Raw genomic sequence first — 27,628 nt, forward strand, 5'->3', positions numbered from 1 at the left:
ACATACATACCAAGTTTTATTCAAATATCTTTACCGAAACAAGAGTTATTGACCGGAAACACCAGTTTGACGCCGCCGCCGCCGCCCGCCCGCCCAACGACATACCCCAATCTAATAACTCAGGTTTTCGTTGAAAACCTGGTTAACGAGCAATACCATGACAAGCAATTTATCTTTCAAATACTTTTATTTTTACTGTTCTGTCCTATAGAATTTTATTGTGTTTGTCTTACATGAGGGTTGACCCGAGAAGCACATAATATTATTATGTATCATGCTGAGTTTTATGCTGTAAATGTTCAATCAGTTGGTTGTCAGCGCAAGATCATTAAATGACTGCACCATCACAAGTTAGCGTCGTCGTCGAAGAGCGACAATGACGTCATAAAATTATTTTAGCCGCATCATGAGAAAATGGGCCTTCTGGAATCTTCGAGGCTTTGTGACCAGTGTCGGCCCAGATCAGCCTGCTCATCCGTGCAGTCTGATCGGGGCCCACACGGTTCGCTGTTATTTCAAAGAAGGCTTTTCTACCTGGAATGAAATTTTCTGACGCAGATTCAGATTCATAAATGCACAAGTCAGCCTAAATGTGTACAATTCCCGGAAAATCACGAAAAAGTCCGAATGTAAATTTTCCCGTGACGTGGCTTCAGTTTTATTATCATTCTTCATCCACTGCCACCACCACTATAATATGAGTTCCACTTCAACTACTTCTACTGTTACCTCCACTATCTGAAATGTAGACCCACATGCGCAGGTCACTGGTTCGAACCCGGTGGTGACATACATTTGTAGCTATCTTTCATCATCCAGAGCTGATTCAATTTCGGTGACAAACAGGAAGTTGCCATGTCCTGGGACAAATTATATACAACTTGTCTTGGACAGAGTCTTAGCCTTAGCTCTAGGAGAGCCCGACCTTGCTGCGAACAAATGTCTATGAGATTTTTAGAAAATTCACATTATTTTTAATTACCCTCACCCCACTGAGCCCACCTGTGATTATTATTAGCAATTTTCATAAACGGGAATAATAAACAGGTATTTGAAAATATGCAAAGTTTTTAACTTACTTTTTTTAAGTTGCAACATTCAAGTTACCAACATGGAAAGTCGAGGTTGCCATTTGTGTACATTCGTTTTGTATTTACCAAAACATTATAGCAATTTTTATTTTATCAGTTAATACCCTCAATAATCATCTATAGTCACATCATAAGAGTACAATATGGCATTTAAGGTAGCTGTGCACCTTTGGTAATCCAGACTGCTGCCTGTCAAGGCACATGTATTCAGGTATCGAACATTATCATTTGAATCAGTGTGAACTACAACTTTTTGAGCAGATGACCTACGACCATCAGTAATGATCACAATACCTCGCCCCGAACACTTTTTGCTCAAGAGGATTAAATAAAAACATGACCTTAAGTTTTCTATTTGCCGAAATTCAATGCTTTTTGTATGTGCCTACACATACGTTTTGAATCAAAACGAATATACCAAAACGCACACAACTACCTTAAAACAAAAATGCATTCCATCAGAAGTTAACCTATATTTAATGTATATTTATATATGACTACATATTTCATCATCATCATCATAAGCAACAACAACAGCAACAACATTTTCAATGGAATCCATTTTCAACGAAGCGTGTGGCACTCAATTATTGAACAAACAAAATTTCATCTATATACAGTTATAAAATAAAAATGAAATTAACATTTTATGTAAAGTAACTTAAGTGTCTTAATTCCCTAACACTCCCATCATTCAATTCAACTCGCCCAATGATCTAACTACTGATGCTGCAATTATCATGATATCCTCTCCATAAACATGCTCATCATATATGATATAGACATAAAATACTGTATAAACAGTTACAACGTAAATAAAGCAATTAATATAAGTCATACATCAACTCATATCAAATAACAAAACTATGTACAAGACATCAAAACATATGCAAATCCGCATATTTCACTACTTAATATATGGTTTCACGTAACTTTGTACTCCATTGACAATAGTAAATGGCAATAGACACTACATAAAATATTATATGAACTGTATTTAATATGGCATGGCATGCAGTTCTGCGCCTATGATATGCAAGACTACTGCCCGGCATATGTCATTATGAAATATTGTATGAACTGTATTAAATATGATATTTCACGCAGTTTTGCACCTATGATAATCATACTACTGCCCGGCATAGTTCATCATAAATTATTGTATGAACTGTATTAAATATGATATTTCATGTAGTTCTGCGCCTATGATATTCAAGACTACTGCCCGGCATAGTTCATCATAAATTATTGTATGAACTGTATTAAATATGACATTTCATGTAGTTCTGCGCCTATGATATTCAAGACTACTGCCCGGCATAGTTCATCATAAATTATTATATGAACTGTATTAAATATGACATTTCATGCAGTTTTGCACCTATGATAATCATACTACTGCCCGGCATATGTTATCATAAATTATTGTATGAACTGTATTAAATATGATATTGCATGTAGCCTATGACTACTACCAGGTCCCGGTATACGTCATCAAAAATATACATAATAAAGCCAATACCCGGGTAATCAGACAACTTTACTATTTCTCTTGACATGAGTATAACAAAAATGATTACACTGTCATTGATATTTTATGTTACATAACAGAAAAATAATCAGTTCTGACAAATATCACCCTTTCAAAATGGCCCCATGAAAATAGCCGTTTAGCTATTACACCCGTATAAACATTTTCTCAAAGAATAAAACATATTCCAGGAAATTCACAGTGAAATTGCTCCATACAACAAGCAATAAAAGTAACCCAAAATATAATTGTCACATCCTCATATGACTCATTACACCAGATTTCATAAACAGCAAGGAACTATATTTTGGACATGTAATACTGAGTAGACACTTCCGGTTTGGTGTAATTAGTCCTTAAAGGAAAACTTTCTATACGCAAAAAGTGTTACTTTCACTAACATTGTACCAGTAACCTAAATGCATGAAAAAAATACCAGTTTCAGTTTGATACAATCAATGTTCAAGGTTTTTACGCCTTTTTCAGTACCCTATGCTAGTCTGCCAAATTTCCTTAGAAAAACCTGTTGCAAAATAATTTATGACCACTTTTCCTTGCTGACGCTTATTCTTGCCATATTCTATCATTTGTTTACAGTAAACTGCACTCAGATCACACACTTTTTCTGTGAAATATACCTGAACTTAGCCCTGACACCTAAAACTTAGCATTATTTAGTCAGTAAACATGCTTTTTTAGAACAAAATACACCATAAACAGTGAAATTCTATTATAATATGGCCAAACTAGCCCATTAACAGCCATACATAAACAAGTTTCACATTTTACCCCTGCTCAACTTCTGGGTTACATTCTACCAATTCAATTAATACTTTACTTCATATAAACAATGAAATATTCAGACCTCATTTTCAACTCTGTAGAGCATTTCAATATGAAAACCATATATACTCATGAAGTACGATATACTTTCTTATCAAAAAATAGAATAATATCAACTTGTTATGTTATATACAAGAAAAAAATATTTTCTGCGAAACATCACCCTCTAAAATTGCCCTAGGAAAACTGCGGTTTAGCAATTACGCATATGTAGACATTTTCTCAAAGAATAAAAATTACTCGAGGAAATTCACATTGAAAATGCTCTGGATATTTTCTCAATACAATAAGCAATAAAACTAGGACAAAATATCACTGTCACATCCTCATATGACTCAATGTACCAGATTCCATAAACAGCAAGGAACTTCATTTTGGATTACTTCACATGTTACACTGAGTACTCACTTCCGGTTTAATGTAATCAGTCCTACACGCTATTTTCTTTTTGAATTAAAAGTGTTTAAAATAGTAGAGAAATAAGAACAATAACAACTACAAAACCAAAAATAAAAAAACAACTCGTGTTTAAATATTTATAATACGAGCAAACATATTTTTTAATAAGTCCAGTCTTTTCAAAGGGAAGTAAATCTGCTGAAATATTATATATAGTACAACGTCATAGGAAGAGAAAAAAGCAGATACAAAACAGATAATATAAACCTTTGACCTGCAAGTACATGTATGACCTTAAATTTTATGCTAAGGCTCTGCTAAATGAACAAGACAAGTCATATCATTCAGGTAGCGTTTTACCCTTAATGAAAATTTATTTAGTAAATTTCTAAAATGCTTGAATTTTTTGTCATTTAAGAAATAATTTAAATCGGCGTCTGTTATTTAAATGTCCTTTAAATCCCTGAACAGATAAAACAATATAATGCAGACATCGTGCATACATATACAAAACATTTAGGTCACTATTTAACAAATTATCAAGAGGCAGTGACTAGGTAGCCGGTTCCGGCCACAATGATCCTCATCTTTAACCTACTGACCAAACAAACAAGAGCTGTCACAGGAGACAGCGCGCTCGACTATTTCGATGCTGGATAGTGAAACTGGGCGCATCTGAGGAAACTAGAGCTGTCAGTGGAGTGTTTAATGACTCCAATTGTGGATGAAGATATTGCACAATAGCCTGAGTCTATGTCAAAAATATCAACTTAAAGTAATAAGAGAGGTAAAGATAAAATGTATCAAAACACTATATAAGTATATCCTAAGCAAAAAGGGGCATAATTCATTAAATATTGGTACTAGAGTTATGCAGCTTGTGTCATATAGTGTGGGTGATGATGCTGAACAACTATTTTAAGTTTGAATCAAATCCATTCAGTAATAACAGAGACAGAGTGAAAGTGCATCAAAACTTTAACCTAAAATTCTAAGTAAAAAGGGGGAATAATTAATGAAAAATTGGTGCCAGAGTTATGCACCTTCCGTCATATGGTGTGGGTGATGATGTTGAACAACTATTTTAAGTTTGAATCAAATCCATTCAGTAATAACAGAGACAGAGTGAAAGTGCATCAAAACTTTAACCTAAAATTCTAAGTAAAAAGGGGAAATAATTCAGGAAAAATGGTCCCAGACTTATGCACCTTGTGTCATATGATAAGGGTAATGATGTTGAACAATTGTTTAAGTTTGAATCAGATCCATTCAGTAATAACAGAGATAGAGCGAAAGTGCATAAAACTTTAACCTGAAATTCTAAGTAAAAAGGGGAACAAATCATGAAAAATTGTGCCAGAGTTATGCATATTGTGTCATATGATGTGGGTGATGATGCTGAACAAATATTTTATGTTTGAATCAAATCCATTCAGTAATAACAGAGGTAGGGTGAAAGTGCACCAAAACTTTAACCTGAAATTCTAAGTAAAAAGGGGGAATAATTCATGAAAAAATGGTGCCAGAGTTATGCACCTTGTGTCATATGATGTGGGTGATGATGTTGAACAACTATTTTAAGTATAAATCAATTCCATTCAGTAATAACAGAGATAGAGTGAAAGTGCATCAAAACTTTAACCTGAAAATCTAAGTGGAAAGGGGGAATAATTCATGAAATATTGGTGCCAGAGTTATGGCCCTTATGTCAGATGATGTGGATGATGATGAGGAATAAGTATTTCATGTTTGAATCAAATCCATCAAGTAATTACAGGGTTAAGTTGAAAAAAGAGAAAGTGCACCAAACTTTAACCAAGGTGGGGACGCGGAAAGACGCCGACGCCGGGGCGAGTAGGATAGCTTCTTCTTATACTTCGTATAGTCGAGCTAAAAATAGAAAATTGTCCTCTTCAAGAGGTTCCTCGTGATCAAGAAAAGTGTGAAAACTAAAGCTGTTATAGTTTCCCTGTTCACAAACGTAATGATTTCCAGAAATTATGTCAGGTCCCTGTAACCTTGACCTTTGAGTCACTGATCCTAAAATCAATTCCCAATTTCCTCAGATCTACAATATCCCTATGTAATTACAAAAGCCAGTAGCTGTTACAATTTATAACTTACATAATTGTTTTTCATTCTCTGAGTCAATGTGACCTTTACCTTTGACATTTAAACGCAAAATATTCCTAATCACGCACAATGATACAAAATGGGTGAAACGCCCCTAATGCAGCAACCAAGTTCCTTCCCGAGATAACATGAATTCCAAAATATGTAGGCACTTTTTCCGCTTAATTACTGTGATGTCATTGGTCATACTACGGAATATAACAAGTGTTCGACAATATGTGTAAAATATGACCATAGAAATTTTTGCAACAAAAAAGTAGTACTAGATGCGCAGAAGACTTGATTTACAAGTTTAAGATAAAACCTGATTAAATATGCATCAATGATCTATAACTGGTAAGGACAATATTCAAGCGAGAAGGGCAGGTTTAATGGCCTCTTACACTTTTGCACAAGTGAATCTTAGGGTGGTGCCAGTTTTAAATCAAAGGGCAGAATTAAAACGTACGGAGACGGGACCCACAAGAAAAGTTATATTCAAAGGGCTGAGGTTTTAGATAAGAAAATTTTTAAGAATGTTCTTGCATAAGTCGACGTATCAAGAGGGGGAAAAGTGACAACGCCCTCTACTCTATCTTCTTTTGAAGAATCTTATTAATTTGGAAAACAAGGTATTAGGTCACCAAAAGAACATTTCTTCAAATGGTCTTATAGGATATGTTTTTTAAGAAAAGTTAGGACGGAAGGCGTCCTACATATGGTGAGTGATCATAAGAGCTCATCCCGAACACTGTGTGTCCAGGTGAGCTTTAAAGGGAAATAATGCTAAAGATGAGCAAGGAAAATGTATGGTTCTTTAATTTCTTACAATACTCTACGCCTTCTCTAGACCGTGCGTTTAAAGTGTTTTCTTTTTATAATTTGCCTAAAGTCCTAGTTTTAGACCTTTGGCCTGGTATAAGACCTTAAGTAACCAAATTTCTGAAATCGACCTATATTTTTCAGACAGCGATCCCTTGACAAAGAATAATCATGTTCATTTAGAAAACATTGTTTGACCCCGTTTCACAATTAAAAGGCTCATAATATGTGTTATGTGCCGCATTTTTCATACTGACCACCTATTATGTCTATTTCTTTTTAAACCCTGTTTTAATAATTGTGTTTTTATATTCTTGCCAAATGTTTGAATGTCAATTAACATCGTAGAAAATGTTATTTAATCCATCATTTAAGACTACACACCGCCCCTAACCTTCCTTTATTGTCCAAACAGTGTAAATTCATGTGCAATATTGAAAGAGGAGCCATTCTAACCATTTAAATATGCAAATATCTAAATTAGCAGCTGCTTTATCTATAAAATTGACAAGAAGGCAAAGATAGGTCGCTCACCTGAGGAACATTTCATAACAGTGTAAACATGTTTGCCCCTGGAAACAAATATTCTGGCCAATTTTCATAAAGACTGTACCAAAAATGTGGTCTCTTGAGTTTAAACAAGAGGGCCATGGTGTCCCTGTGTCGCTCACCTGAGTACTATTGCTAAAAATGATATGATCGTTTCAAACCTATCTCATTAGAAGCTGCTAAGGTGTATTCATTCAGATAAATATTAAAGGAGGTAATCTGTCATAAATTCAGTCAATATGTATCTTCCCTGATTGTCTAAGTCCATCTGTTGACATAAATGAAATTTCAGATCAGTATCTTCATTAGTTACGGAGATATACCAATTTTAATTTAAAATAAAGGGAGGTAATTTGACATAAAATCAGTCCATAGTTATCTACCCTAAAAACAATAATGAAATTTCAAATAAGTCCTATAAGTACTTACTGATATAAATCCATTTTGATTACAATCAGGGGAGGTAATAAGATATAAAATAACTCTGGAACCTACGATTGGATCTGATAGGTTCGTCATGGAATCCAAGATTTATTGTTGTTGAAGAAATTTTGGAAGTTTGTATCAAATCAAACAATAAATGAAGTTTCTATATGGCTGCAAACGCCAAATAGCCAATTTTGGACATTTAAAGGGCTATTACTCTGGAGCCCATGACGGAATCTGGCCAGTTCAAGAAAGGAACAAAGATCTTGTGGTGATACAAGTTGTGTGCAAGTTTGGTTAAAATCAAATCATAAATAAAGCTGCTATTATGCAGGCAATGTCAAAAATAGCCAATTTTGGCCCTTTAAGGGGCCATAACTCCAGAACCCATAATGGGATCTGTCCAGTTCAAAACAGGAACCAAGATCTTATGGTAACACACGTTTTGTGCAAGTTTGATTAAATTCAAATCATAAATGAAGCTGCTATTGTGCAGGCAAGGTCTAAATAGCTAATTCCGGCCCTTTCAAGGGCCATAACCCTAGAACCTATAACGGAATCTAGCCAGTTCAAGAAAGCAACCAAGATCTTATGGTGATACAAGTTTTGTGCAAGTTTGGTTAAAATAAAATTATAAATGAAGCTGCTATTGTGCAGACAATGTCAAGAGAGCTAATTTTGGCCCTTTCAGGGGCCGTAACTCTGGAACCCATAATGGAATCTGGCCAGTTCAAGAAAGGAACCGTGATACAAGCTGTGTGCACGTTTAGTCAAAATAAAATCATAAATGAAACCACTTCGTGCAGACAAGAAATTTTTGACGGACGCACGCACAGACGACGGACGAAAGGTGATCACAAAAGCTCACCCTGTCACTATGTGACAGGCGAGCTAAAAAGTATTTACATTGATACGACCTAGTGACCTACCTTTTGACCTCACATGACCCATATTCAACCTTGACCAAATTTCATGAAGTTCTGTTGAAAAATATAGTCTCTATTGCATACACAAGGGTTTTTTTATATTTGACCTAGGGACCTACTTTTTAATCCCAGATGGCCCATATTCGAACTCAACCTAGATTTCACGAAGGCAATATGACCAAATTTTATGAAGATCAATTGAAAAATATAGCTTCTATCGCATTCACGATTTTTTTCTTTAATTGGACCTAGTGACCTACTTATTGACCACAAAAGACCCATTTTTAAACTCGAATCTGATTTCATCAAGGCAATCATTCCGACTAAGTTTCATGAAGGTCAGTTTAAAAATGCAGCCTCTATCGCATACACAAGGTTTTTGTTTGAAATTAACCTAGTGACCTAGTTTTTGACCCCAGATGCCCCATTTTCGAGCTCGACCTAGATTTTTTCAAGGCAATTATTCTGACTAAATTTCATGAAGATCAACCTAAAAATACAGCCTCTATCGCATACACAAGTTAAGTGTTGACAGACAGGCAGACGACAGACAGACAGACAGACAGACGCCGGACATCAAGCGATCACAACAGCTCACCTGAGCATTGTTCAGGTGAGCTAAAAACCTTAAGGAACTTTAAGACGTTAGGTAACCCAATTTGAAGATTACATTACTACATTACATTGAACAAATTTTCTCGCAAGTGCTATGAAAATCCGGTAGAAAATGTATTAATTTAGTATATCTATGATTTGACCTAGTGCCAAAGTGTTTGAACTGAAATGACCAGGTTTTAAAGACCTAAATATTGTAGATGTAAACATTCTGGAAACGTAAATGAATGAAAAATAGAAAATGGAGCATCTGGAAAATTAATTATGTTTTCAATTATTTCTACATATTTTTATGACTTATTTGAAATAGTGGAAATCTTGTCTGAGATTTCCTCAAGGTAAATATTTTGAAGTTTCATTAAAATAGTTCCATAAGTTGTTGACACCAGACGAAAACGGAAATTGGATGATCGAAATAGCTCACTTTAAGCATTTTATGCTCTCAGATGTGCAAATACTAATACCAATATTTAGATCAAAACAACAGTTATATACTGAGCCGTGCCATGAGAAAACCAACACAGTGGGTTTGCGACCAGCATGGATCCAGACCAGACTGCGCATCCGCGCAGTCTGGTTAGGATCCATGGTGTTCGCTTTCAAAGCCTATAGCTATTAGAGAAACCGTTAGTGAACAGCACAGATCATGACCAGACTGCGCGGATGACTTCTAAATAAACACAAGTAAAACTAAAAAAAAAGCATATATAAAACAAAATAGCTGAAGCTTCAGACAATATATCTATCATAATCTATCAACTGTATATACACAAGGCAACTGCTATAATTCACATAGCAAACAAATATCTTCCTTAAAAATAGACCTATATATAATGTTACAATAATATATATGTAAGCTAATAATAATCATATAGTCCGTAGTCCCCCTTTCTAGTAAATCCAACTATTATTTCTCTTGCAACATCTATTCGTATGTAGAATTACATGTAAGTGAAACTTTAGAAAAATTTAAGATACAAAATTAGCATTCCATTCAGTAAGTAACTCCAATAATTTAACCATACAAGTATTCTCCACGTAGGAAAGTTTTCATCTATTGTTCAATCAAAGATTTTTTTCACAATTATAAGAAACAAAAATAATTCCTAGTTTTAACATTTTTAACAAAATTATGAAAAATCCGCTACAGACTCAACAAGGTCTTCGTTTATACATAATTGATATTGTAACGGTCATAAGTTCTTAATTTCATTGTACATGTACATTGTGTATGCCATAAAACGGCCATTTCCAGACATTTTAAAACTAAATGTCCTAAAATAAAAATTAAACATTGTTAGCAATTAGCATCAAAACGAAACTAAATCAAGTTTTTTTTCTTAAAAACAGTTGACACACGACAGCGCGCGTGACTACTTGAAACCGTTCCTCATACGTATATACATTTGTACAAAGCTTTAATTCAAAAGCGATTTGCGACAATTGAAATTAAGACATGTCCTTACTAACTAATTTAAGTCAAACAATATGATTTGTCTCTGGTAATAAAAAGTAATAACTAAAAGCAGTTTTTCTCACAGACTTCTGGGTATACTACGATTATACTCCTGCAAGTTTTTGTTGTTCCAATGGCAGGAAACAAGAGGTCATGCCAAGTATGTTATGGTGTGTGTAGGCAAGCCACCGGAAGTTCTAGAAGCATTGCGACAATTTGTAAATTCACGTATAATATGGCGATGTATACGTAGCCTTGATACAGGAAGGACGTCTATGGTTTTGAGGTGTTGGCGTCGATCTTTTAACTGAAGTATAGAGGAAAACTGGACCTGAAAAAGACATTGAAAATTATATAATTAACGTTTTTACTACCGTTTACTATCGTCTTGCTGCGTATATGTAACCATGTAAAGATCCTAATCAATTTCAAAATATAGCTTGCATTGCTTCACAAAAGCATTAGACAAGTTTAAGCATAGCTCGCATAAGACATTCAAATCCACGGACATGTTTAAGAACGTTGAAATACAATCTGACTAAAGTACATATCCTATTACGCTACGCAAAGGATCTGAGAACGACCTATTCATTGCCTCGTTCTGACGATCCTTTCGCTAGCCAATCAGAGCCTAACTTACAACATCTTGCAAATCTACCTGTAGCCTTGACTTTTGATATTTACAATTCTTATGTCATAATGTATCAGATAGCCGGTTAGCTCAGTCGGTAGGCCACTTGCTTTGTAAGCGAGGGGTCCCGGGTTCGAGCCCTGGAATGACTGCACATTTTTCTTACTCTTTGACATTCGAACAAGTCGTCTGATTGGATAAAATAAAAATAGCAATACTGGAAATCCAAAATATACAGAAGACGAATGTGAATGGGTCGTTGTCAGATCTTCGTTTAGAAGATCAAGTACTTTAGTCAGATTGGTTGAAATATAACATACAACATCCGTATATGTGGACAATCTTTACGTCGACATAAATCGACATAAGATATTCAAATCCACGGACATGTTTTAGAACGTTGAAATATAACATACAATATGTGGGCAATATTAGATCGACATACAAAACATAAATTTGCTGGCATATTTTTAAATTTCAAGCCAGATGAACGTTTGACATTCGACATTAAAACTTCGCGGAATATCGAGCTATCCAGACATTTTACGTTCAACATTAAATTTTTACGTTTGTCAACGGCTCATAATGTTTTGTTTTTTGTGTGTGTGTTGTTTTTTTTTAAATGGCAGCCACATGTATCATTATGAACATAAAATATATCAATTCATTGTTAAATCCTATTTCCTTTAATTATTTTCTCCAATACTTGCCAAAGGTCTGAATATTGATGCAATAACAGAATATTTTATTCATTCCATTCTTTTTTATTATCTCCCTTTATAGCTCTTACTGTCAAAATTCATGTGCAGAATTCAAAGTAGCATTTTTCTTACCATATAATTATGTATATCATCTATTTGTACAGCTGTTGCATCTGATATCAATATGAAATTTTAAGCCTTATAGAACTTTAAATATTAGTCACTAAAATTACTCACACTAGGTAACCTGATATGTACGGCGCAGGATGCTATGTTCGGCGCAGGATCGATACATAGATTTGAAAATTTTAGTGGTGTTAGTATTCTCATTATTTCAGTCTATAAAAACAAATATCAAATAAAATCACCTTATTAGTCTTATCAAGTAATAAATGAAGTTTCCAAAGCCGATTTAAAATCCTGCAAAAGATGCCATTTAAACCAAAAACGGCGAAGTTAAATGTGAAACTTTACGCCAATTTCAGCAATTTTAAAGTTTATATCCACTTTTCTTTGAAAATATTGCAAAACAAAGCCAATGTCTTTATGGACTATATTTATCAACCTTTTCCCTGTCAACCTTCCAAATCATAATGTCTAAATCGGTGTTTTAGTGAAGATTTTTAAGTTTGAAATGCACCATATGCACGAAAAAAGGCGATGTTTGGCGCAGGATAAAAAATTTGCGGCGATGTTCAAGAGCAGGTTATTGTAAACTTCATCACTGACACAAATATCGGAATGACCGTTTTGACGCTGTGAAGCTAATTTTTGATATCTTATAGATTTTGTTGTATGCATTTAACAGTTTAGTATATGATGTACAGGTTTTTATTTAGAGACGTGTTCATATACATACATTATAACATACATACATACATGCATGCATACATATTTAGCAGATAGAGTGCAGTGATCAATTTGGACACTGTCAAACCATTGTGTCTATTGATTTTATCCGATTTCTTTAGGATATTATATTATTTTTTTCATGCATGTGTCTGTGTCCATAATTCAATACAAGAAGAGTTGTGTCAGCAAAGATCTCCGCCCTGGCCCTGATCGTTTTCAGACATCCGATGCATGTAAAGATTTATCCGGATGATTTTTATTTTTAAAAGAAACGTTAAGTTTAAAAAAAAATACGCTAATGCAGAAAAATGTTCAGCATTTGCACATATCATTTATGGCGACAGTCACAATGTGAAGTCCTGTCTAAAAATATGGAAATGAAACTAGATTACCGTACTGGACAACTGGGGTATCAGACAAAACTATTTGATAATGTAGATATAACCATGTTTTTTTCGTGTTATAACATCAGCAGAATCCCGAGGGATAGGTTAGTATCCAAGCCCGTTTACCCTTTGCCACGGAATATATAAAAAGGTGTTTTAACAGCAAGTGAGAATCTCTCTGTCAACACACGCTTTTTCTACCGTTAAAACACCCCCGAAAAGTGAAAATAACAGCAGTTTTATGCTCGAATGTGAAGCTAGTATCACGTGATACAGGTTTCTGAGGACGGTAAAATACATGTTAATATAAAACGAGGGGATAAGTGTTGTAATATTATATGTGCGCGTTCTGTGGCGTATTACAGCCCCAAAACGGATAATTCAAACGGAAATGGCGTCAACGTGAAAAAACAACGTAGACTTTACCGCGGATTTCATTGAAATTTAATGACGTTGATATATTCATTTACTTGGTTAATGTAGGGCAAATACACGTTTTTTGTGTATTAACGTCTGCAGAAGCCCGCGGGATTATTTGTGACCGAAACCGAATACGCGTTTTATGCTAGAATATCGTTATCGCATGTGTTTTTCTAAAAACATGCGTTATCCCTACATTATCTAATAGTTTTGTCTGATACCACAGTTGTCCAGTTCATTTCCTTTCATTTTAGACAGTCATATTTTTACTCTCGCCATAAATGATATATGCCAATGCTGAACATTTTCCTACATCAGCATATATCCTTTAAAACTTAAAATTTTTTTTAAAAAATTAAAAAAATATCCGAATAAATCTTTATATGCTTCGGAAGTCTGAAAACAATCAAGGCAAGGGCGAAGATCTTAAAGTTTGTATAACAATAAATGGTCTTACTAATTGGCTGACACAACTCTTCTTGTATTGAATTATGGACACAGATACATGCATGAAAAAAAAATCCTACAGAAATTGGGTATAAACAATAGACACAACTGCTTGACAGTGTCCAAATTGATCACTGCACTCTATCTGCTAAATATATATGTATGCATGTATGTATGTGAACACGTCTCCAGTGAAAACCAGTGCATCGTATACTAACCCGTTAAATACATACAGCAAAATCTATTAGATATCAATAATTTGCTCGACGGCGTCAAAAATGGTCATTGCGATATTTGTGATGAAGTTTACAATAACCTGCTCCCGAACATCGCCGCAAAATTTTTATCCTGCGCCAAACATCGCCTTTTTTCGTGCATATGGTGCATTTCAAACTTAAAAATCTTCACTAAAACATCGATTTAGACATTATGATTTGGAAGGTTGACAGGGAAAAGGTTGATAAATATAGTCCATAAAGATATTGGCTTTGTTTTGCAATATTTTCAAAGGAAAGTGGATATAAACTTTAAAATTGCTGAAATTGGCGTAAAGTTTCACATTTAACTTCGCCGTTTTTGCTTAAAATGGCATCTTTTCAGGATTTTAAAATCGGCTTTGGAAACTTCATTTATTACGTGATAAGACTAGTAAGGTGATTTTACTGGTTAATTGTTTTTATAGACCGAAATAAGGAGAACACTAACACCACTAAAATTTTCAAATCTATGTATCGATCCTGCGCCGAACATAGCATCCTGCGCCGAACATATCAGGTTACCTAGTGTGTTACTGTTTAAAAGTCCTGGTAGTCTACAAAATTATTTAAAGAGGCACCACAAAATAACTGTACAACATGTATTCTTTTGTGTTTCCATGATGGTAATTATACATGATTTGCATGAAAAATATAAAATATGCAAGAATTTAGTTTCAAATTTACAGTGAGATATATTAGGCCAAGACGATGTGTTTAATGGCTTAAAATTTTATTGAATTTATTGTAGTAATATGTACATTAATCAGTGACCTTGACCTTTGATCTATTGACCTTGAAATGTTAAACAAGAGATATCATCTTCTGACAACAGGCAATTATCCTTTGAAATTTGACGCCTATAGGTTATAGTGTTTAAGACTCAACTGAGACTGAAAATGTCTTGTAAACACCGGCTCAGTTGTTTTCAGTGTCAAGGTCGCTGCTACATTGACCTTTGATCTATTGATATTTAAAAAGACTGGGGTCATTAACTGACCACAGGCAATCATTCTATGAAGTTTGAATTCTGTAGGCCAAAGTGTTTTTTCAGTTATCGATGTGAAACTGTTTTCAGTCTCAAGGTCACTGTGACCTTGACCTTGGATCTTTGACCCTTAACACAACAGGTGCCATTTAATGTATACATGCCATCATCCTATGAAGTCTGATGTCTGTAGGTCAGTCTTTCTGCAGTTACAAAGGTGAAACCATTTTCTGTTTCATGGTCACTGCGACCTTGACCTTTGACCAATTGGACCTTAAAACAAAAGGGATCTTTTACATGCAATCATCGTATCAAGTTTGACGCCTGTAGGCCAAAGAATTTATAGTAACCAACGTGAAACTGTTACCATTTTCAGTCTCTAGGTCATTGCGATTTTGATCATTGGCCTATTAACCCTTTATACAACAGGGGTCATCTTCTGACCACTGGCAATCATCCTATAAAATCTGTCGCATGTAGATTAAAATCTTTCTCAGTTATTGATCAGGATACGTTTTCAGCTAAGTTGACTGCGACCTATACCTTTGACCTATTGACCCTTAAATCCACACGAGTCATCTACTGACCAGAGGCACTCATCCTTTAAATTGGCGTATGTAGGTTAAAAGTTTTTTTCAGTTATTAATTAGGATACGTTTTCAGTCTCAAAATGTCTGCGACCTTGACCTTTGACCTACTGACCGGTAAAACCACAGGGGTCATCTTCTGACCAAAGGCAATTAGCCTATAAAGTTTGTCGCATAAAGGTTAAAAAAATTTTCAGTTATTAATCAGGATACGTTTTCAGTCTTAAGGTCACTGCGACTTTGACCTTTGACCTTTTAACCTATAAAACTACAGGGGTCATCATCTGACCACAGTCACTCATCCTATAAAGTTTGGCGAATGTAGGTAAACATCTTTTTCAGTTATTAATCAGGATACGTTTTCAGTCTAAAGATGACTGCGACCTTGACCTTTGACCTATCAACCCTTAAATCTACAGGGGTCATCTTTTGACCTTAGGCAACCACCCTATAAAGTTTGGCACAATTATCTATTAAAGGTTGAATTCTTTGTTCAGTTATTAGTCAGGATATGTTCTCAGTCTCAAGATGACTGTGACCTTTGACCTACTGATCCTTAAAACTACAGGGGTCATCTTCTGACCACAGGCAATCATCCTATAAAGTTTTTTGCATGCAGGTTAAAATCTTTTTAGGCTGTTAATCATGATACTTTTTCAGTATATAGGTCACTGTGACCTTGACCTTTGACCTATTGACCGGTAAAACAACAGGGGTCATATTCTGACCACAAGCATTATCCTTGGAAGTTTGACGCCTTTTCGGTTAAATTTTTTTCAGACTCAACTGAGACTAAGAATGTTTTGTAAACATCGGATCAGTTATCAATGGGAAACCATGTTCAGTCTCAAGGTCACTGCGACCTTGACCTATGACCTATTGACCTTTAACACAATAGGGGTTATTTACTGACCACAATTAATCATCCTATTAAGTCTGACTTCTGTAAGCCAAAGTATTTTTCAGTTATCGACCTAAAATAGTCTTCAGTCTCCAGGTCATTGTGACCTTGACCTTTGACCTTTAGGCCCTTAAAATGACGGGGGTCATTAACTGACCACAGACAATTATCCTATGAAGTCTGACGTCTGTTGACCAAACTCTTTTTAGTTATCTATGATAAAAAGCGTGTAGTTTTCTTTTGTTCTTAATAGGAAAGGGACGGACAGACGGACGGACGGACGGACGGACGGACGAACGGTCCGACTAGTAGATGCAGCCACGTTATGGTGCGGGAGTGGAGTAGGTTGAAGGCTTATAAAACTTTTAATATACTGCATTTCTCAAAATGTAAAAAAAATAACTATGGTCAATTTGATGGCATAGCTCGATGAAGGATTTCTGTTCTCAAAGAAACATTTTTCACAAAGATGGCCCCTTTTTTACATGACGGGGCTCAATTCTATAAAACTGTTACAATATTGAGGTATAGGTCCATGTTTCGGAGAAAAAAGTTCGAACGTCATCAAATCATAGAAAGAAAGCATTGTTTTACATGAAAATATAACAGTATATAAAACATTTATATTATTGTACAAAACCATTGTCAATTTATTCATATATGTATTAAATTCCGGAAAGGGACTACATGAAGGGCCACACTTCTGGACAGTCCAGCGCCTTTAAAAACTCACCATTTTTAAAAAGCTGTTACATGTCTCCGTTTTGATGCATTTGCAACATTGTGCGAGTGTTTAAACTTTACATAACTAGGTAAAACATCGTTTTGGCAATTGTTTACATCTATTTCTTTACAAATGACATTCTTATTTAAAGGGGGAAAAAATGACATTCTTATTTAAAGGGGGACAACTCATTTAGAATATTTTAACTATCCAACTCCGTCGGACAGAACAGTAAAACATGTATTTGACAGATAAGTTGTGTGTCAAGATGCTGTTCATTCGCTAAAAACAATTGTTGTTTTGTGATATACAGCTAAACCTTAAATTAAGTTTAGAATATAATAAATAAAAGCAAATAAAATAACTTACTTGTGTATTAATCCATGTATATAGGAATATCCTTTTTTTCCTCCATTTCCAATTTTTGTCGATATCTATTTTAACACGCGTGTATTTATATACACAAATATATGTCATATGTCATGTGTCAAATATGTGTAACATATTGTTAAATGGATTGTTTACAAAATATTTACACTACCAGTCTGAGTTTATTTAGTAACATAACTTTCAACTTTTGTTTCAAACACAAACTCCCCCAACCAATCCCACGTAACTCGGAAATTCTGAGATGAGTGTATATATTGTTTAACGTCTTCAAACTCTGTTTTCGGTTCTATCTTACACGACCAGTGTATTGTTACTGTGACTTTGTGTGAAAGTTTCTCCACTACCTTAACGAGATCACGCAATGTTGAAGCAGACATGTTTACACTCTCCAAATAAACACTTTCAATATTCGCCATTTCAGGAGGCAGCGACCTTTCACCTAGATTGATAGCCGACAACTTCACGTGTTTCACTTGACTATTTACTTTCAATTGTGACACTTCAGGTATCCAGCCCAATACTAACTTCCTTAGATCTGAATGCTGACTAAAATCTAAACTGAAAGTACACGAACGCTCGTGCTCGGTACAGTCTAACTCCCACAATGTAATCTCCGTCATTGTTTTTCTGTTTATAATATAATTCAGAAAGTCATTCAGTACATCGTGACTCATCTCGAAACCGGAGATATAAATTGCTTGTAACAGAGAATTATTCTGTAATGTTTCCAACATTTCACGGCTCCAAGAATCAGACGATCTAACAGTGACACATTTCGGCGACTTGTCCAACAGTACAGGAAGCTGTGCGTTTTCTACTTTACCGCGGTAGTATATTTTATTGATCTGGAACAGTTCGTGCAATTCACAAGAATCAATAATTTCACGTAAACTAGGATCACAATATGTGTGGATATTTATTGACGCCATGTTGTTTTTATTGTGTACCGTGAGCCGTGCTAAATAAGAAAAGTATTTCTCTTCTTTACAATCTTCACTAAAGAAAAAATCTTGACAGAAAAGTTTGAGTTCCTTATCGCTCGTGTTTTCTTTCATACAAGAAATGTACATGTCTTGTATGTCTTTCAGAGGTTTACAGCCCGAACTTAAAATATCACCAGTCGTGGATCTGTATTCGCTCGTTATCTTATCTTCGCTGATAACAGAAAGAAATTCCTGTGATATTGAAGAAATGATTTCTGCATTCACCATTCCGCTGATGAAAACAAGCACTGTCGACATGTCAAGAATACTTTGCAAACTTTTGCATTTGTTCAGAACAATGTTTTTGACATCACTTTCATTTTGACAGCTAATGTACAATGCACAAAAAAACTCATGAATGGTTTTGTGCGAAAACGAAAATTTCGAAATTTGTTTTGTTAGTGTCTTTTCTGTACTTTGTGTTAAAATTCCCGAGTTAAGACTTAATTTCAAATACTCTGGGGTTAGATGTTTCTCTGTCACTGACTGGCTAAACACAAGGGTGCTTTCTTTGTTTTCACTGAATAACGTTTCAAATGCTAATTGTCCTAAAGCTTGCAGAAATGTGTAGTGTTCCTTACAATGTTCATGTTCACTGAAACACTGTGGGATATCACTCTGGGACTGTTCGCGCGACTGTTGCATGTCGGGATATTTTTCAAACGTTCGTTTAAGGAGCAGTTCAATAGTCTGACAATATAACTCAGTTCTAGATGCTCCTAGCTCTATTCCATCACACCATAAACACAAAAGATACATCAGTAAGAGTGGAATAGTTTCCAAATCCGAAATACCCCTATCACAGATAGCGCGATCAAACTCTTGAATATGTTTTTCTATGCCAGTTTTACCACATAACAGTGAGATCACAGTCCTTGTTAAACTTTTAGAAGACGTTTTACTTAGTCCAATAAGTTCCAGCTTTCGCTCTATTTCGCATGAACGTATCTTACTAACGCCCAACTTCCACGGTCTAGTTGTTGTGAGAATTGTACAATTCCCCCTAGCTTTCCTGTGTGGAATGTCATATTTTGCGTGTGTGAATTCGTCCAATCCATCCAATATTATCAGACATTTTTCCCTAGAAAGAATGTTTTCAAAATCACTAGTTGAAATAATGTGTGCTAGATCATTAGTTATTTGTTTTTTGATCATCTCATCAATGTCCCATTCTTCGGAACAATCACGTAAAGACAACAAAAACACAAAGTCAAAGTTCGACATTGTACTAATGTCTTCCTTCTTAAAATGTTCATCTTCGTTTGGGATACATTTTTTGGCTTGACACCACGTTAAAACGAGCCGTTTACTTAATGCTGTTTTCCCAAACCCAGCATCCGCAGTAACGTAAATTTTGCGACATGGTTCATTTTCCTTGTAGAAAACACCATGCAATGACGTAACTTTTGATCTAATTTCTTTGCCACCTCCACGTGCTCTCTGAATTTCCACTGACTCTATGTCTGGCATGACGTAAACCTTAAGGAGAGGCGTGTCATTTTCTTCCATTAAAGGTGACATCGGTAGGGTATGGTGCCTTTCCCTGTAGAGGTCTATCAAATCGTCCGTCAGTTCTGAAATATAAAGAACGTCGTTTGTTAATCCAAATACTTATTTAACAATTCCATTTTCTAGAAGAGCACATATTCAGCCACTGTGCATAGTATTTTTGTGTAAATGGTGAAACATTTGAAATTATTGTTGTTGATGTTTGTATGGACTGCAGTTTTATTTATCCTTGTCAACATCAAGTTTATGTTTGTTTGCCAAACATAATTATACATTGCATTACACAATGGGTTAAAATTACAGATCAGATTCAAACATTTGAACACAACTTACAATGTTATGACAGATTAACGATAATTAGATCTTGCAGAAGTTGGCGGCCTAACGGCCAGAAGTTGGCTGCCTAGCGGCCTAAAATTAACGGCTTGGTGGTAGAGCAGCCTAATATGATGTTAGCGACTAACGACTGATAATTAGATATCTAAAAGTTAAACACTGTATCAACAAAACGACTCTGAAAATGATAATTTTAGGCCACCGCAAGGCCAAAGGAGTTCTATCTGCTTGGCGCACTAAACTTCATTCAAATGAAAAACGAATGAAATCTTGACTAAAATGTTTCTGACCTAGTGGATGCAAGTTACAACTAAATATTGAAAATTCAAAGTTTAATTACACTTCAAATACTTACTCTAGGCCACATTAATTACCGAGCGGCCCTAATGAAAAATAAAAATGTTTCAAATCTGGAGAATTATGAAACAAATGGTTATCATTCTGAAACTTTTTAATCCAGCGTCTTGGCAGCCTATAGAGACCCAGCAGACTTGTGCATTTAGGTTTAAGTGTTTCAGTGAACTTCATCAACATTCTTTTTTATGTTCTATGTTCTATAACCTGCATGGCCAGTCCCCACCGCCAGATTTAAATTTTCAGAGTCATATAAATTTGGTTTTATGTGTTTCATTTAACATAAATAATCCATGAAAATAAAGTCTAAAAAGTGTTTGTCTTTTGTTAATGGCTACATACAGGTAATTGTCTTACCGATCGGGCTCTAATTTGTTGAAAATGAATTGTTTTCTAGTTCTGAATTTGGCCTTGGTTTGACCTATGTAATATTCATGTCAGCCAGTTTATCTAGCTAGTTTATCAGCTAGATTAACAAAAAAATAACTAAATACTTTATTGACTGTTTTAGACCGAAATTAAACATGCGGAACATTTCACATGACACGGATTGATAAATAACATAATAACATCATTTACTCCCCTGTTTGACGTCGAAATTACGCACCTTGTTTCCTTGACGTTAACGTCAAACCTATTGAATTAATTCCCTTCTTTTGTCAGTAAACATTAATAATCCAGGGTAGCCTGGAATATATTTTTTTTTGCAAAATCTTTATGAAGTTTTGTTCTTGACATGTTTTGTCATATCATTTGTTTTATGTTTGTATTCCCTCATGCCTTTTCGGCGGGCCATGAGATCAAATAAAACTTTGAAACTTTTAGTTTATATATATCTAACAAGTTGATATGCGCATGTCCATTTCATGTCGATGATGTGTACCAAGTTGCGTTTTAAACTGACTGAAAGTGTAGAAATCAAGTACACAACTGTAATATTCCAAAGTTAAAAAAAGCCATAACTCTAAAAGCATATTGGTCATGAAAAACAAAGACAAATATCAAACAGGGAATGCCACGTACCAAACACGCAGCCTCCCCAAAACGAAACCCACAGCACGCAGACGCGCACACCACAAGCACACACACACACACACACACATACACATACACGCGCACACACACAAAGCCAACACATAAGGACAAAACGAACAAACAAAGGAACACAGTGGGGCACCGCCTTGGAACGGTCAGTGGCAAAAACACCACTGGGGAGCTTAAACCGGTTTATGGTGCGCACCCAACCTCACTCTTACCCCCACCATGTTCCAAAGACACGGGACAGTGTAAAAAAAAGTTATCCCCTCCAGGTGAATCTCTAACACACGCAATGGAAACAAAAAGGGATGGCATGTAAAACACAAAAATGCTCGTGTATAAATATATAAAAAGCAAACCTTTAGAACCAAAAACGTATGTACTCAATGCCTTTGCAGAAGACAGAGCAACAAGAGAAACGCCATTAAGGGCCCGACGAAACAGGCCAGAAGACAGATATCAAAACAGTTCAGTCCTGGTAGGATTTAAAAACTGCTCATCATAGAGTCCTCCCCCTCTTCCGTCAGACACAATCAAAGAGGGAAGCGTAGTGTCCAACTGTAAACGGGTTGAACATTAAACATGCGGTATGTCTCAAAACAGTTGGGTCGTAACCTCTTTTTATAAAACGTTTTATAATTTTACCAAATACATTTGGAAAATTACCATGACCCAAGATCTTACGAAGTTTGTAAACCACATCCCCATAAAAAACGGGTTTAGAAATACCTTCTCGCAGAAGTGTCTTTAAATTACTATTGAATTTTAAAACTAAATCAGAATTACGATAGTAAAATTTAACAAAATATTTACGCAATTTGTAATAACGGTAGCCTTGCTGAAGAAGTTTACTTGTAATATATTGATTACGTTCATTGAAATGTTTGACATGACTACACGCTCTAGCAAACCGAATTAATTGAGAAATATATACCCCATAAGATGTAGCCTGAGGTACATCCCCATCCAAATGGGGAAAATTTACAATACTAAAATTAAAATCATCTCTATTGTCATAAATTTTGGTATGTATAATATTGTCATAAATAGAGAGATGTGAATCTAAAAATGAAGCATCAGTATCCGAATTGTTAGTTTTAATTAACTGAAGCTCCCTAGGATAAATAGTACCCACCAACTGACCAAAAAATGGATTATCCATATAAAGAATATCATCCAAATAGCGTGATGTATTATTAAAGGCAGTTATAATATCTGCCTGCGTATCTGGAGAAAGGCTCAACATAAAGTCTCTTTCATAACAATATAAAAACAAATCTGCGACAAGAGGTGCACAATTTGTTCCCATGGGAATACCAACTACTTGTCTAAAAACTGCATTCCCAAACCTGATGTAATTGTTGTTCAATAAAAAGGAAAGGGATTTACAAACTTCGTCACAGGTCTACATTGTATAATGTTTAATAATATTGCTAGTAAAAAACGCTTTATCAACATTGCAAGCGAGAAATGTAGGATTGGAAGAAACTATTTTACGTGATAACATTTCTGTTATTATAGTGTTGGTGTTAAGTCTCGAAAATATGCACATGTCCATTTGATGTTGCTGTTTTATCGACCAATTTTCAGTCCAGTTGTACGAAAAATGTACGAAAGTACATATTATTTTGTTGAACTGCAAAATTTCATAACGCTATAAGTAAATAACTCTTGGAAAAAATAATCAGACATAACAATATAAAAATGTGTGCATTTCCGCTTACAGCTGATGATGTTTACCAAGTTGCATTTAATTGGATGGAAACTGTAATTGAGTTGAGTACGTCGGAAAGAAAATGTAACCGGCGGACTGACGGACGAACAGATCAAACAACCGCTGTTTCCCCGTGTCTTCGATCAATTAGATATAAAAGAAGGACCAAGAAGCATAAAACAAATATCCAAATGTTTTTCTCAGTTTTTATCTATTCAGTCTGCAGCAGCCGACAGTCTATTTACACGCCTTTATTCCAAGAAAAAACCTGAATTTTTCATACTGACACATAGCGAAGAATAAGATAACTAGAGAAGAAATGTACAAACCTTTTATTTTATTTATATACATCAACATTTACTATTTTATTGATATTTTTCTCGACTACGGCTAAAAAATAATGAAAAATACAGCAGTTCTATTAATAGCGTGGAGTTCAAAGTGTCAAAAGGTTATTGCCACGATACATGTATAAAAAAAGAAATAAATCTCTTTCGTACGTTTTCAAGTATCTCAGTCATACATGCAAAGTTTTGACTCCTATGAATGTTTAATGACTTTCTTTATCCTTGTTTATTTAATTATTTTGCTGGGTTTAACGTCGCACCGACACCATTATAGGTCATATGGCAACTTCCAGCTTTAATGATGGAGGAAGACCCCAGGTTCTCCTCCGTGCATTGTTTCATCACGAGCGGGAACCTGGGTAGAATCAGCAGCCTTCCGTAAGCCGGCTGGATGGAATCATCACTTGAAGAATCCAACGCCCCGATTGAGGCTCGAACCCACATCGAAGAGACGCAAGTGGGTGATTTGAAGTCAGCGGCCTTAATCACTCGGCTAAGGAGGCTTAAATACACACATCTAACGATATGAAACAGTTAAACTCTGAGGATTTTCACTTGTCGCTAGAACGCTTCCCTTATGGCATTTTCTATAACTAGCATGTTTAGGCTAACCATTCAAATTAGCTCTGAATGAGTAAACCGCTCATACAAAATCTTAGCAATATTAACTGGAGGAACCGTGGCTTGAACTCATGACCCCTGGTTTCGTCGTCAGACAATGTAACCACTATAGGACTGCGTCCGCTCTAGTCAACTGTTTAGAAATTAAACCCTTATACATTTACGTTACAACTTTTGAAAATGTAAAGTGTTACTCTCGCATGAGATGCCAATCTATTTGTTGGTGATTACACTTAATTTGAAAATAAAGACACCGCTTTTTAAGTATGTGTATATGTGCGGAAGCGGGTCCAGTTTTATGCCACATAATGGGTATTTTCTGAGCGAAATAAAAATTCACGTGAAATTTCTTAAAAACCGAAAGAAGAAAACAGTTACATCTGCACCTAATTTTCGGATATTTTTTTTTCTTCTTCTTCTTTCAATTTCGTATTGGGAGATACCGTTGAAAATGTTTCTTAGTTAATAGTGTTAAAAAGAAGGAGGTTTCAGTTTTCTATTTCGGTATTAATGTACATTTGTAAATCAAATAATTACATAACGTCATTTATCCGGATAACATATCTAATAAAACCTGAACACGGAATACGGACAGAAAAATCACCCAATACGTTTAAACTTCAACACGTGTGAATATTTAAAGTAACACCAACACTATAATAACAAAAATGTTATCACGTAAAATAGTTTCTTCCAATCCGCGCCTGAAAGTTGGTTCATTTCTGACCGAACTTAGCCTGCTAAAAATTCATATGAAATGATACACCAAACAGAAGGGCAGTTCTGGAAACATAAAACTGGTATTTTTATCGTAATGTCTTACATCTAATTTCTAAACAGGCCTGGTAACGGACCTACATGTTCTTTCGTGACGGTTTTAAAGTCAAATTTAAATTTACGACAATTTTTATAGAAATGTACACATTAGAGGCTTATGTCCATATTTGCACAGTCAAAAATAAACTGTCTTTCAACATAATCAAAAATGAAAAGTTATCACTAGGATTATACGTAGCAATCAACGGACTTATCCAGTAAAACTTGAGATGTTGCAAATATGATTCATTTAAAGATGCCAGGTTTCTGACCCACCGCGACCTAGTGACCTACTTTTTTAACTCACAAAAACTTCATGAAAATCGTTCTTGAAATACAGGTAATATACAGTTAAACTACACGTTTTCAGGTGGACAATTTAGGCCATTTCTGAATAAATGTGTTTTTACAACTTCATCAGCAAACGTATTCAGACAATCTCTTTTAGGCATAGTTTCAAAAAAAACATGAATGAATAACTATATCTTACACTGTAGAAACAAACTTTGATTGAAATTTCGCTAAATACACTGATTTTTTATATATTATATTGCTACGGTTATTCAATAAAATATTAAGACTTTAAACACATTGTCTTCGCCTCATAAATGTCAATTTGTAACTACATACTATTTATTTCTCATTTTCTTCATGCAAAGTATGTATAATTACCATCATGTTTGTATTTTGCTACTGTTAACAAAATCAATCTATCCTCTACCCGCGTGTCAACATTTCTATAAGTAACGCATTCAAACAGGCCATAGTTATAGTTCTATGATTAACGCATTGTAACAGGCTATAATCATAATTCTATGATTAACGCATTCTAACAGGCCATTAATTCTATGATTAACGCATTTTAACAGACCATAATCATAATTCTATGATTAACGCAGTTTAACATGCCATAGTTATAATTCTACGATTTACAAATTCTAACAAGCCATAGTTATAATTTTATGATTAACGTATTTTAACAGGCCATAGTTATAATTCTACGATTTACACATTCTAACAGGCCATAGTTATAATTCTATTATTAACGAATTCTAACAGGGTATAATCATATTTCTATGATTAACGCATTCTAACAACCCATAATTATAATTCAGTGGTTAACGCATCCTAACAGACAACAATCATAATTCTATGATTAACACATTCTAATAAGCCAAAATCATAATTCTAAAATTTACACGATCTAATAGACAATAATCATAATTCTATGACTGACGTTTTCAATAGGCCAAAATCATATTTCTAGGGTTAACGAATTCTAACAGACAATAATCATAATTTTATGATTAACGCATTCTAACAGGTCATAATCATAGAATTAAGATTAACACATTCTAACAGGCCATATTCATAACTCTATGATTAACGCATTCTAACAGACAATAATCAAAATTCTATTATTAACTCATTCTAACAGGCCATATAATTGTAATTCAGTGATTAGCGCATTCTAACAGGCCATATTCATAATTCTATTATCAATGTGATGTAGCAGGCAAGGCCATAGTCATGATTTTATGATTAACGCATTCTAACATGCCATAGCTATAATTCTGTGATTAACGCATTCTCACAGGAGATAATCATAATTCTATGAATAACGCATTCTAACGGGCAATAGTTATAATTCTGTGATTAACGCATTCTAACAGGACATAATCATAATTCTATGATTAACGCATTCTAAAAAGCCACAATTATCATTTTATGATCAACGCATTCTAAAAGGCAATAATCATGATTCTACGATAATTAAATTCACAGAAATATGACAGATGTATCTTCGAAGTTAACAAAATCAAGTATATATCTGTTTTGATTCAAGTATACAGAATTAT

The 27,628-nt window shown here is 34.8% G+C and overlaps 2 protein-coding genes across 2 annotated transcripts in view; one reads left to right on the top strand and one right to left on the bottom strand.

Moving 5' to 3' along the window:
• Positions 1 to 20,603, bottom strand: part of LOC123540660 (uncharacterized) — a 126,217-nt gene extending 105,614 nt beyond the window's left edge. Inside the window, exon 1 of the mRNA XM_053526099.1 lies at positions 18,349 to 20,603. Coding sequence (XP_053382074.1) covers positions 18,349 to 20,555 — 2,207 coding nt within the window. The 5' untranslated portion in view covers positions 20,556 to 20,603. The remainder of the gene's footprint in view (positions 1 to 18,348) is intronic.
• LOC123540073 (uncharacterized) overlaps positions 1 to 27,628 on the top strand; it is a 417,984-nt gene that overhangs the window by 218,027 nt on the left and 172,329 nt on the right. The window lies entirely within an intron of this gene.

This window comes from Mercenaria mercenaria, chromosome 16 (genome assembly GCF_021730395.1).
Source record: "Mercenaria mercenaria strain notata chromosome 16, MADL_Memer_1, whole genome shotgun sequence".
Lineage (NCBI taxonomy): Eukaryota > Metazoa > Mollusca > Bivalvia > Venerida > Veneridae > Mercenaria > Mercenaria mercenaria.